Source organism: Triturus cristatus, chromosome 6, assembly GCF_964204655.1.
Source record: "Triturus cristatus chromosome 6, aTriCri1.1, whole genome shotgun sequence".
NCBI classification, from domain to species: Eukaryota; Metazoa; Chordata; class Amphibia; order Caudata; family Salamandridae; genus Triturus; species Triturus cristatus.
This window is the reverse complement of record NC_140589.1, coordinates 48,503,462-48,515,563: the sequence shown is the minus strand read 5'-3', so window position 1 is coordinate 48,515,563 and position 12,102 is coordinate 48,503,462. Positions and strand designations below refer to the sequence as shown.

General features: G+C 45.1%; 1 protein-coding gene across 1 annotated transcript in view; it reads left to right on the top strand.

The window, feature by feature from the left end:
• The first annotated feature begins 2,756 nt into the window (after positions 1–2,756).
• Positions 2,757–12,102, top strand: part of GLP1R (glucagon like peptide 1 receptor) — a 1,134,570-nt gene continuing 1,125,224 nt past the window's right edge. Inside the window, exons 1-2 of the mRNA XM_085609494.1 lie at positions 2,757–2,771; positions 3,705–3,801. Of these exons, the coding sequence (XP_085465620.1) occupies positions 2,757–2,771; positions 3,705–3,801 (112 nt within the window). The remainder of the gene's footprint in view (positions 2,772–3,704; positions 3,802–12,102) is intronic.

Genomic DNA, 12,102 nt, shown 5'->3' with positions numbered 1-12,102 from the left:
GGAGATACCCTGGAGGGACCATCTCACAGGGATAACCAGGACGGGTTCCCCAGCGGTCTACAGCGTCACGACGCCTCAGGGCAGCAGTGCGCTTTACAAGACACATACATACATAAAGATACTCTTGGTGTTAGTAACATTGGCTATTTGCAAATGGCAGGAACAGCCTGGCTCGCCTTGGCTCTTTGTGCTGTCCTAGTAGGAATATTAAAGCTGTTTGTGGGACAGACTCCAGTGAAGGGGAAACGTGTAGGTCCTGCCTGAAGATGAGTGTTGTGAGGGCAACAATATGCAATGAGGGGGTTCTTCAGTTGAGGGGTGCAAGCAGAGTGAACAGAAGTGTCTCCAGGCCTACAACGCTGGAGGAGGGTCTCCTGAGAAGGAGGCGGGTTGAGTAGAGAGGTCTCTCCTGAAACATTGTCACCGGTGCAGGCGGCACCGGCAATACGTTGGCCTTGAAGGAAAATTCATGTTTGGTTTCAGATGTCCGGCAGCACGCGGACTGGGCCGGAAGTGTCTGTAGGACTGATCGTGCTCCATAGTTTGGGGTGAGGAAAGAGTAAGATCTTCATAGACCTCCTGCTGGGGATGGAGGTCAGGCAAGAGTTGAGTGGGGTCTGGGGCACAGTTCCCGCCTCATGCTCCCTATTGAGGAAAGCCCCGGACGCTGCTAGAGAGTCCTTTGATATGAACAGATTGGATAAGTCCTGCTGGGGCTGGGAGAGACCATCTATCAGAGGTGGGGTGAGAGTGCACCTGTGGCTAGCCAATGGTTGAAGCTGTAACTGAGAGCCAGGGCAGGCGTGTTGTGAATGGTGTTGTTTCAGTTTCTTAGGACAGAGTCTCGTCTCGCGGGAAGGCTCTGGAGTCCTTCATTCTGGTTGAGTTGGTGTCATGTAATGACGGCCCTCAGTGGGCTGGGCTGGCCACATTTTGCATTAATCAGGTGCTTACCACATGTCGTTCGCGAGAGGGCGGTACTTATGCTCTATCATCCTGCACTTCCTTTACTGACGTAAGGCCAGCAGGCACAAATGGACCGGTACCCGATGACCTCCTACAGAACATTAAACCCTTGTTCATGCTTGGACCTGATGGAGAGCAGTGCAGGGGATGTTTTGAAATCAGTGCCTAACCCCAAATTCGCTTGCAATCTGCATTGCATTTGGTGTCCCATGAAACTGGAATTTGCAATAAATTTTGCAAATCATCTTGATCTCAAATAGACTCACGGACTAAATAGTTTTCCCCTCAAATGTAGTGGGAACGCTGATTACAGGCATACAAAACAATACTCCCCCTAAGATAATTGTTTAATTCAATGAAAAAGACCTTACGTCTTTCTTCTCTTTCCACACACCCTCTTTATGACATAATGATATTTAATAGCCAATCACTGCCTGTGCGCACCTCAGCCATCACTTTGTAAATATCAGAACGCGCACACACCTCTGACCTTCACCCCTTAAACAAGCAGATTCGAGAGGTGCGCGTTCCTTCCGTTATTTTAAACAAATAGAAGTTCAAAGAGAATATAATTTTAAATTTTTATCATTTTTGTATGTACATGTCTTCAGTGTTACTTTTGATGGAAGGTCCTAGCGCAGGTACTGCATTGTCTCACTAAGGGGCATATCAACAACAACCGGCGATAATTATCGCTGAGCGCACTTAGCGCTTGGATAATTGTCGCCGGATAGCGACGATTTTTATCGCTGAGATAGTGTGCTATTAGCAACGCTTATCTCAATAGCGATAAAAATCCTCACGCTAAGTGGCTAACGTGAGATTATCGCTGGAAACCCAGCGATAATCTCATGTTAGCTTGTTGATAGGGACAGACAAACTCAGCCTTGATATCCTCCTTCCATAGGATATCATGGCTAAGTCAGAAAAATACCAGACGTAAAAAAGCAGCGTTAACCGCGGTTAGCGCTGCTTTTTTTGTCTCTAACAGGGTTAGCGATATTCTTGATAATAGGAGAAATGTCGCTTAGCGACATTTCTCCTATTATTTTGCTCTGGAACGCCCCCTTTGCATCTCATTAGAGATGCAAGGGGAAGCGTAGAGTAAAAGGGTGCTAACATGCAAATTTGCATGTTAGCACCTTGTTGTTGATAGGGTGCTAGTTTTATCTCTGCTTTTTTGGCTTTTAAAGCCAAAAAAGCAGAGATAAAGCCCTTGTTGATATGCCCCTAACACCTGCACTAACGCTTGGGCTGACGATCGGTGCAAAATGTCATTCATGCAATGGTCCTTCCAGAAAATTGTGTTTTGGGATTTTTAAGGCAGTGCGAATGTCAGATACAATTTGCACCGAGGCGTCCTTTGCAAACCTCTCTCGGTACTTGACTCCCCTGCTCTAGCTGTTTCGTGCACATCTCTGCGCAGCGGTTTCATGATTGGCTCTCTCTGGGTCGTCTTGGCTTCTCTTACGAAGTCTCTCTTTGGTTTTCAATCCATTCATCAGGGTTTGGTAGAACGTCCTAGCTCAGCCTCCATTTTCTAGGGTCACTTTGCTCTTTCTTTATTCCTTTTTACAGTAAGTGGCACATTTTTCATTTCTGAGTGGCGGCTGCCGTTTCAAAACACAAGAGGGAACAACTCCTGGATTTACAGATCAGTAAAATGCACTGTGTCTGTCCCCTGCCGGCCCTCATAGGGCATGTATCCGAGCTGATGTGCAGATGGACGCTTCTGTGGTGGCCTTGTTCATTGCTTAGAATGTGCACCGAAGTATGCGCCCATTGGCACTATGGAGGATCGGTTTGTAATGCGCAGGGATTTTGGCGCAGACTTTGCGATCTGTGGGGCAGATTTATGTTTCACTTGCGCCACTTTTACGCCGCCGTTGCGTCACTTTTGTGACGCAGCAGCGGCGCAAATCCAGCACCATGGTGCGGGGTACTTACAACGTGACGCATCTGGGAGATGCGTCACGTTGTAAAGCCCTGCGCCACATGTAGGCGTTCCAGGGCAGGTGGGGGAGTTCCGGCGCAGGAACGCCTCCTAAAAGTGGCTGAGTGAAATCTACAAGATTTCACTCAGTCACTTTTAGGCCCATGCTGCGTCAAAACCCTGCGCCTGCTTGAAGCAGGCGTAAGGATTGACGCAGCATTGTAAAGATAGGGCCCCCCAGAGCATTGCTGGAGCTGCGTCGCGCTTGCGACGCAACTCCAGCAATGCGCCACTTTTACGGCACAGATGCGTCACGCATCTGTGCCGTTTTTGCCCCATGGTGCGCCGCATTATAAATGCGGCGCATCCATGGTGGCGTAGCTGTGGCGCATAATAACTGGCGCATCCCTTCTGATATGCAGGGATGCGCCAGTTATTATAAATCTGCCCCTGTGTTTATGTGCGTTTGTGTCTGTGTGCATATTGTATTAGTGCTGGTGTAAATGCATTTTTGGCTGCAACATTCCAGTGCGTGTGGTTGCACAAACTGTTTCCTATTATAGATAGGTTTTGCGCCGCAGCAACATAATACGGCGCATAAATAAACATTCAAAGGGGCGCAGCGCAAATGACACAGCGCACATTTGTATGCGCCGGGTGCATACCATTCCGTAATATGGCCCCTGATGAATCATAACAAAGTGGCGACGAGGGCACCTGCCCTGCTAGTGCGCAGAGGGCACTTCCACTGCTCACCACTTGTTAACCAGTACTTACAATTGTCTGTCTTCTGTTTCTGTTCTAGAGCTCAGACGTGTCAATCATAGAAACGGTGCAGAAGTGGAGGGAATATCGACGCCAGTGCATCAACTTTCATTTCCAGACCCCCCTACCTGTGACAGGTACGTTGGGTGCCCCCAGTAATCTCATGCTCATTGTCTTGTTGTAGTAACAGAGTCATGACCATTATTGCTATAGAGAGGGGTGGAAACACACGGGTAGTCAGGCTCTTTGTTGCCTTCCTGCCCCAGTGGAGAGGACGGCCAAAAGTCTCGCACCCCGGGTACTGGGATAGGAAAGAGAGGTGCCGTTGGAAAGCAGAGACGTTCCCCTTTTCAATAGTGCACCTCCCATAAGACCGTGACGCGCAAGAGCAGAACTTTCACACTAGAGAATATGAAGGGTGAAGCTCCCCCATGGCTGAGGGTCCAACTCAAACACGGAGTGTTTGTCTTCTAATCGGAGGTAGAGCAAGGAATTGCCCCTCCCACGCCCCCAACCTGCCCTAGAGGCAGATGAAAGCATACTAGATCCTAGGCATTTATTTCACATCATGAAACACATGCGATTCTTGGTCTTGTCGTGATCCGTAGACAGGTCCTCCGTTTGGGTATGGCAGAGGTGCGAAGAGGGCAGTGTTCCCCACCTGCAGTGGCGGTCCTGTCGTTCTTTGAGCCTGGGGTACTGTGGCTTCAGCCCATGGGTTTGAGTCTAAAATCTGGCGAGTGATTTCTGCTGTGCTTTTCTCCTCATCGTTGGCTGGGTGGAGATTGGTGAATGATCCAAAGATCTTCCTTCGCCTCGGTAGGTGATCGGCTGCGGGATGTTGGAATTGAAGCCCTGTTTGTGTTTGCGTGTCGTTCTCAGGTGTGTAGTGGTATGGATTGTGACATAAGAGTCACAATAATGTGACGATCCCTAAGTAGGGTGTTATTTTGGGATGGTGAGTTAATGCACAACATTGTCTTCCACCCCATGCCTGAACCAGTGTCACAAGAGGACTCCTTCACACACTCATCAGTGACTTTGTTTCAGAAAGGATTGGTCATTGATCGCGTGGAGATGCTCTAGAGATTGGCTCATCTTAATCATAGATACGGCGAAAAAAATCTCTGACGATCTTCTGATAAAAATCCAGACTAGTGAGGATAACTTAAAAACATTAATACAGATCTCTGTGTTTAAGAAAAAACTTGAAGAGACGACCAAAACAGTAAATGAGCATAAGGATTATCTCATGAATTCAAAGGTGCACAAGTTACAAAAAGACCTAAAAAAATTTTCAAGAGAGAAGGTGTATCCTTATATAAATGATGAATATATCAAACTGAAGGAAAATCAAAGTCTGCAAAAGAAACCCACACAAATTCACACAGATACATCTAGTTCTGGTAGTGAAAGCAGTGATGCGGATTATCGACCAAGATTTAGGGGTAGAGGCTGGTCAAGGGGGTACTCGCGTCCTTACCATCCACTACCTCAGATGGGATTCGGATGGCCTCCCATGTATCCACCTATGGGCCTGCCCCAATTCTTCCCAAATGAGTACCCACCGTTTTTTAGAGAGAGGCAGGGGGAGGGGGAGAGGGAGGCAGAAGTCACAGAAAACCCAGCGGGTTCAATGGGAGGACATGAACCAGCGGATAACACGCAGCATGGCACGAGAGGCGGAACTGAGTACCAGCAGGGAACACACCTAGTGATGAATTTAAGTAGCAGGACATTAACAGAGACACAAGAAAGTGTCCTTTCAAAGGGACTGGGTTTTGTCCCTACAAACCAGTTAGATTCTTTCAAACTCAAATGTGAATTAGCTGGTTTCTTTCGGAGTGTGCGTCTGAAAGTTTTTTTTGAGGACAAAGAGGTACAAGATAAAGGGGATGACACAGGGCTAAAAAATCACTCGACCTTTGTACCTAGTGTAGGACAATTACCCCCAGAGGTGGGGGTTTTCGAACAAGCAGTATTGAGGGAGGTTGAACTGCTGGAAACCTCCGAGAAGATTAAATCATTCTCGAATCTCTCCAGAACTGAGAGAGAAGCCCTTAATGAATTAAGGGATGACCCTACACTTACAATAAAACCTGCCGACAAGGGTGGGGCGATAGTGATCTTGGACAGAAATGTGTATAACACGGAATGTCTCCGTCTTTTGGGTGACAGAAGAAATTATGCAATTCTGCCTGAAGATCCAACGAAGGAACTACGAGTTATGATCAGTACATACGTAGAAGAGGCAGTTTGAAACGACTGGATCAGTCAAAAGGAAGCTGCCTTCCTCTGTAAATCACACCCCACTGTGCCGTACTTTTACATCTTGCCCAAGGTGCAGAAACCAACACGGCCCCTTCCTGGACGGCCGATAGTGTCAGGCACCAACTCGATATTAGAACCTCTGTCCAAATTCTGTGACGTCTTTCTACGCCCTCTTGTCCAAAAAATGCCTACCTACCTCAAAGATACAAGAGAGGTTTTAAATCTGATAAAAGACTTGGAATTTGATCCTGAGAAAGACTTGATGATGGGACTCGATATTGAGTCGTTGTATACGAACATTCCCCAGCAAGAAACACTAAGGGTTATTGAGTACATACTCTTCGCTGAGGAATGGAATTACAACACACCACGGGCGTTCATCCTGAGCCTTTTGGAACTGGCTCTAACAAAAAACTTTTTTAAGTTTGAAGACCGCTTCTACCTACAAACCCATGGAACTTCCATGGGGAGTTCCTGCACCCCAAGTTTGGCATGCCTTTATGTCTCAAATTTTGAGAATGAGACGGTATTCACGACAGCCAACCCCTTTTTAGAACATATTAGGGTATGGCGCAGGTACATCGATGATGTGCTCATCATCTGGAGAGGTAGCAGAGACTTGGCAGACACCTTTATGGATTGGTTAAATCATAAAAATACATTTTTATTTTTTACTAGCACACTTACAAATGAGGCTCTACCTTTCCTGGACCTTTGGATTAGAGCAGAAAATGGAGGTTTAGCGAGTAGTGTTTTCCATAAACCTACGGACAGGAACAATTTGCTATCCTTTCAGAGTTTCCATCCTCGCTCATTAAGAAAATTTGCCATATGGACAGTTCCTGCGTTTGCGTAGGAACTGTTCCTCTATTGGGGATTACAAAAAAGAGGCCAGTGTCCTCAGTGAAAAATTGAAGCACAGAGATTATCCTGAGAAAGTAATTACTAAGGCACAAAAGAGAGCAAGAAATTGCAACAGGGAATCCCTCCTAACAACACAAGAGTAAGAAAGAGTTGAGAGCAGTATTTGTGTCACGACGTTTAACATAGCATCTAACCACATGAAAAAGATAATACAGAAGAACTGGAGGATCTTGAACTCTAATGGGTTAGAACAACATCTCCCACTATTTTCTTTAAAAAAAAGTGCAAGTATAAAAGACACTGTGGTCAATACACGCCCGAGATCATCGGTGGTTGGCAATAGTGTTTGTCATCAAGAACACTTTTTGCCTCCTGTTATGGGACACTATGCTTGTGGCTCCTGTAGGGCATGTCCCTTGTCTTTGAATGGAAAAAAGGTGGATATTGGGACTAACCACCCTTGGGAGCAGAGAAAACATACCACATGCAACACTGAGAATGTCATTTATCTGGTACGGTGTCCGTGTAACTTATTGTATGTCGGAATGACCACGCGCCGAGTAAAAACTCGCATTTTGGAACATCTTAGTACAATACGATGCGGAAAAACAAATACAAAACTAACAGCTCATTTCCACGAAAAAAAACACAATGAACAAGATCTTAGGTGGACAGTGTTAGATAAACCCTTTATACCACCTAATACAGTAGATATTGCCAGTTTCCTGTTTGTCAGAGAACAACGGTGGGTCAACAGACTTAAAAGCAGTATGAGGGATTTAAACAACTCTATCCCATGGTTCCATCTGTATGGGCTAGGTAAAAAATGATGTGAATTGAATGAACACAATGTGACTTTAAATATCTCTAACGCTGCCGAGTTTAAGATCATGTATAGTAATGCGGTTAGAAGATGGATTTGTATCGGTAAGAAGTCATGGTTTGGTCGACCGTCTTGGCACTTAATCACTGTGGGATCAGATGGTCTTGTGTAAGTCATTGTCTTTCCCACTGATCTCCCTATCCGATGTGAGTGTATACAAGAATAAATGACACACTAGTAGGTGTTTTAGGTTCGTTTTTTGTTGAGGTGACCAAAAGGTTGTTCGAGGTTTTTAACTCAATCCAACAGATTAGATACGGACAAATAAGGTGTGTCTGAGTGTTTGAATATAAACATTTACAGAGACTCCTTGTTGACCGTTGGGGATTTAGCACTTCTAAGATTCTCTGTTGATCGGTGGGGATTCAGTACTTCTAAGATGTCTGCGGGTATGTTCCTTACAACAAGACTCACACCTGTGAGATGTCCGTCTTTGCTTTCGCCCATTTCTTGTTGGCTGGAAGTACGAAACAACATTGCGGTCAGAGAGCGGTTACCGGATGAGGCGGTTCACGCGCCACTTTTAAAGGGAAGGTAATTCTGTCCCGTCAATATCGACGGAGGACCGATGTGAGGACTATTAGTGCCGTGTGTCTTTGAAGTAGTAAGTAACAATAGTATATGGAGCGTGATAGTAAAACAATTGCGATAAACTTTGACAGAATGGGAGGTAGAATTGATTCAATGATGGCTCTGCATATTCCCTCCTGTTCGTTTGGTTAACAGAGTGTGACTATAGGACCACGGTCCCTCAACGGTCCCGGGTTTGGAGAATTTCCAATAAACCCTTGTAAGTCTTTCTTTGTTTCACACTAATGGTATTAACATGTGCTATGGGGTGTAAGTAATTAGTAGCATGGCACTTTACTACCACGGACGTGCGTCCGGATGTGGTTTGGAGTTGGTTTGGTGTAAAACAACTTTGTTTCTTACATCACGGGTGTATTTGACATCTGTTTTCTCGGCCTGTGTCGTAGCCACTTAGGGTTGTAGAGTGGTGTAGAATCCTGGGTGACATGGTATTGTGTGGTTAAAAAAGTGCAGAGGAAAGTTATTTTTAAGGAAGGTTTAGGAGAGGAGTAGAACGATAAAGAATATGTTCTACTCTTTTTCAGAAATTTGTTCGCTCTCGAAAAATTATCCAGAGTACAGGAACGAAAACAGTAGCAGCTGTTTGTCGATAGAAGGTAAAGAATCCCCAAATAGGGGTTAGACCAGAAAATAAAGGGACCAACACCCTGATGAATGCCAGTACGACTCACATGAGCGTTTGATGGTGGCAGAAACATGTTGGTCAAAGCAGCAGGGATTTAGGGGTCTTTACCTCCCCTAACTATCCCGATAGATTACTTTTAATCCTGCCAGGGGGTGACAGGAATAAAATTGAAGACAGTCCCCTCTTAGGCAGTCTTAGTGTATATGTCTGCACTTTTGTGGTCCCTTCTTTAGGGAATATTTTCCTTGTTTTGTTTTTGTTGTCACTATTCGTGTTCTTTGTTGACACTTTCCGTCTTTCTGTAACCTCACCACTACATACTTCATTCTTTAAAACATTGCGCTCCGCCCTCTGTGTTGGTCTGCACGGGGGCGTTCGACGCGGCCCTATGATGAAGCATGACACTGTAAAGTGTGTGAGGGCAGTATTAAAAGAATGTTTTTTTCCTTCTGACAAATACCCTTGGGTTTTAGATAGGGAGGGATATAACTTTTTCTTTGTCACGATTCTATTACCTTGCAACTAATAATTTTGTGTTTGTGTAGTTCTTCTCTGTGTAGTGAGTTGTAACTTTGTGAATGGGCTCTGAAATGTCCAAGTCCCCGTTAGTTCTATAGGAAGAGGGGCGCGGTCCTTTCTATTTGTACTAGGAGTGTTAGAAGGTATTTGTATTTGAGATATTATGAAGGCAAGGGCCAAGGGCCTTTCTTCCTGATCTGAGCAGGTCAGCACTTGTGACCACATCCTACAACAGTGACATGAAGTCACTAGAACCAGGCACAGCCACTCGGTGCCAGCCTTCTTTGGGTAGGAGGGCGGCATGGCTCACCCTGGACCCGTGTTTGCAGTTAGTCATGAATTGCTAGCAGGCAGCGCCTTGCACCCGGACCAGGCCAGGAGCTGCCTGCAGTGAAGCAAAGGGGGTTCATGAAGATGATTGCGAGCGGTGAGTGCAGTCCAGAGACTGTTTGTGTCATTGAGTGAGAGATGCATGGACATTGATAGAACTGTGTCAGGCTGTACTTTATCTCTTTCCAAATATGAAAAAAACTCAATAAAATAGGAGAGGCGTGCAGTGTTCTTGGAAGAAAGGTGCGAAGACCTTGCTAACAACATCCAAAGGCCGAGCTGAAGGGTTGGCTTCCTTTCTGTGCTTCAGTAAAGCCCTGAAGACTTCGGTGGGTGCCCCCTTCCCATACCGCTCCCTGGCCTGGCCCTGGGCACACAGAATAAAATGCAGTTTATTATGAAATGTGTGTTTGATTCTGTTGAACCTACCAGCTTCATAAGAAACATTAGTGCCAGGGCTAGTGTTGCAATTAGTGATGTGTCGAGCGTGTCACACTGGTCCTGCTGTCCACTGTCATTCGTACCTTGTCTGTTTGCAACAAAGACACCAGGGATGGAATGGGCATGTCTTCACCTAGCCCTGGCACTTTTACAGTCTGGTTTTCTACCCTACAAGGAAAGTCTGGATATCACAGAATGCTGCATTATTCGATCTGTGATGTGAAAGTCTAGTATTGCTTGATTTTGGGAGTGCATGTGGGTGTGTATGTGAAGGCACACATATACCTGGCACATGTTGGCCTGTCTTCATCCACATCTTGTGGTTCAGTTGGTGATTGTTGTTAGTTTTTGTGTGGTGTGTGCCTTGGTATCAGTAGGTCTGGTCTTATGTCTGTACATGCCAATTTACATTGTAGTTAGGTTAATGCATGTATGCACTTTAAAAAGTACTGCTTTGTTTTTGCGCATTTTGAACAAATGTTTTGCGGTTGCCCCTTTTTGCCATTATGTTGCATTCTCCACGAAAATGCTGTGCTTGAAAATAGTCTGTTTTCTGTCATGTGTTGAGTGTTCCAGAACATCTCTATGACCTAATATACCTTGTTTGCTCAGAACTTTGCATTTCCACCCACAATACTGAGATCAGAAGCTGTCCCTGGACACATAGGATGTTTACTTCAATTCCTGGTTTTATACATTGCATTCTGGTGTGTGTGGGTGTGGTGTGTGTGTGTGAGATAAACTACCAGGGGGTACTTTATCCCATATAATACAGGTCGCTCTATTACCTTTCCCACATACCACTTAAACCCTTGGTGCGTAGCTCTTTCATATGAAAGATTCAGCATGTTTGCAAGCATGAAGAATAAAAATAAGTCTTCTAGTGCAAAATTAAACACATCAAAAATGTGAAATATTTGTTGCAAACATATATTAGGAGCAATTCAATACAAGTCGGGTAAACACAAAAAGAAGCAGTAACTGGAAAGATTCGAGTGTTTCTCTATCTGAGTGCAAACAATAAACATATTCTCCCTGCTTGTCAGTGTAAGCTTTGAAAATAGAGCCTCACATCGATTGTTCCTTCAAACAGCTTCTTCATTTATGCTCCATGACAGTTTCGGATCTGGCAGCGACAGAAACACATCTGCTCCATGTCTGCAGTTTCAGAGGGATGTGTCTATCTGACACACTGCTCTGTTTTACATCACTGCAGGGTAAAGATGCAAGATGCAAGGGTGTGTGTGCCGAATATTAAGATTTGTGTTTCAATATTGCAGATTTCTTTCTTAATAGTAAACTAATGTGAAAATGTCAGTAACAGAAATAAGATGAAATTCTGGTCTTGACGCCCTGCCCTGGTCAAGATTCATTCCACCTCGATCCTCATAGACAGGGTAATGGCTCAGTCAGAGATGCAGTTGTTTGTGAGTGAATCTGAGTGATGGAGCTGAGTGGGGGGTGTTTTTGCATCATTAATAATTGTTTGCGCTGAACTATTTTTGAGGGAGACTTGACACCCATCAGCCCCCTCATTTCAGGGCACACATATGAACTCCCATCTCACTTACTGGGCTCAAATATTTGAGGTGTTAAAATGCCTGTGTGAATAGTCCACAAACAAACAGGACTGTGCCACTGGTCTATCCCAGTGTTGACAACAGATATCTCGCCAGCCATCAAGAGCAGAGATTTGTTTTTGATTCTACAATGTATGAAGCGTTACAAATTGGATAGACTAGACGTGAATTTCACATCTTTTTCTCCACAAACTGCAAAAATAGGAATGACATGAACCTTGACAGCTTTGAACCCCAACTTTCTCCCATAGGCCCAGCTTACCTGGCATCACCCTGGACACCCGCCTCGTCCTGAAGAAACATATTGCCAAGAAAACAAAAAGTGCCTGGTATC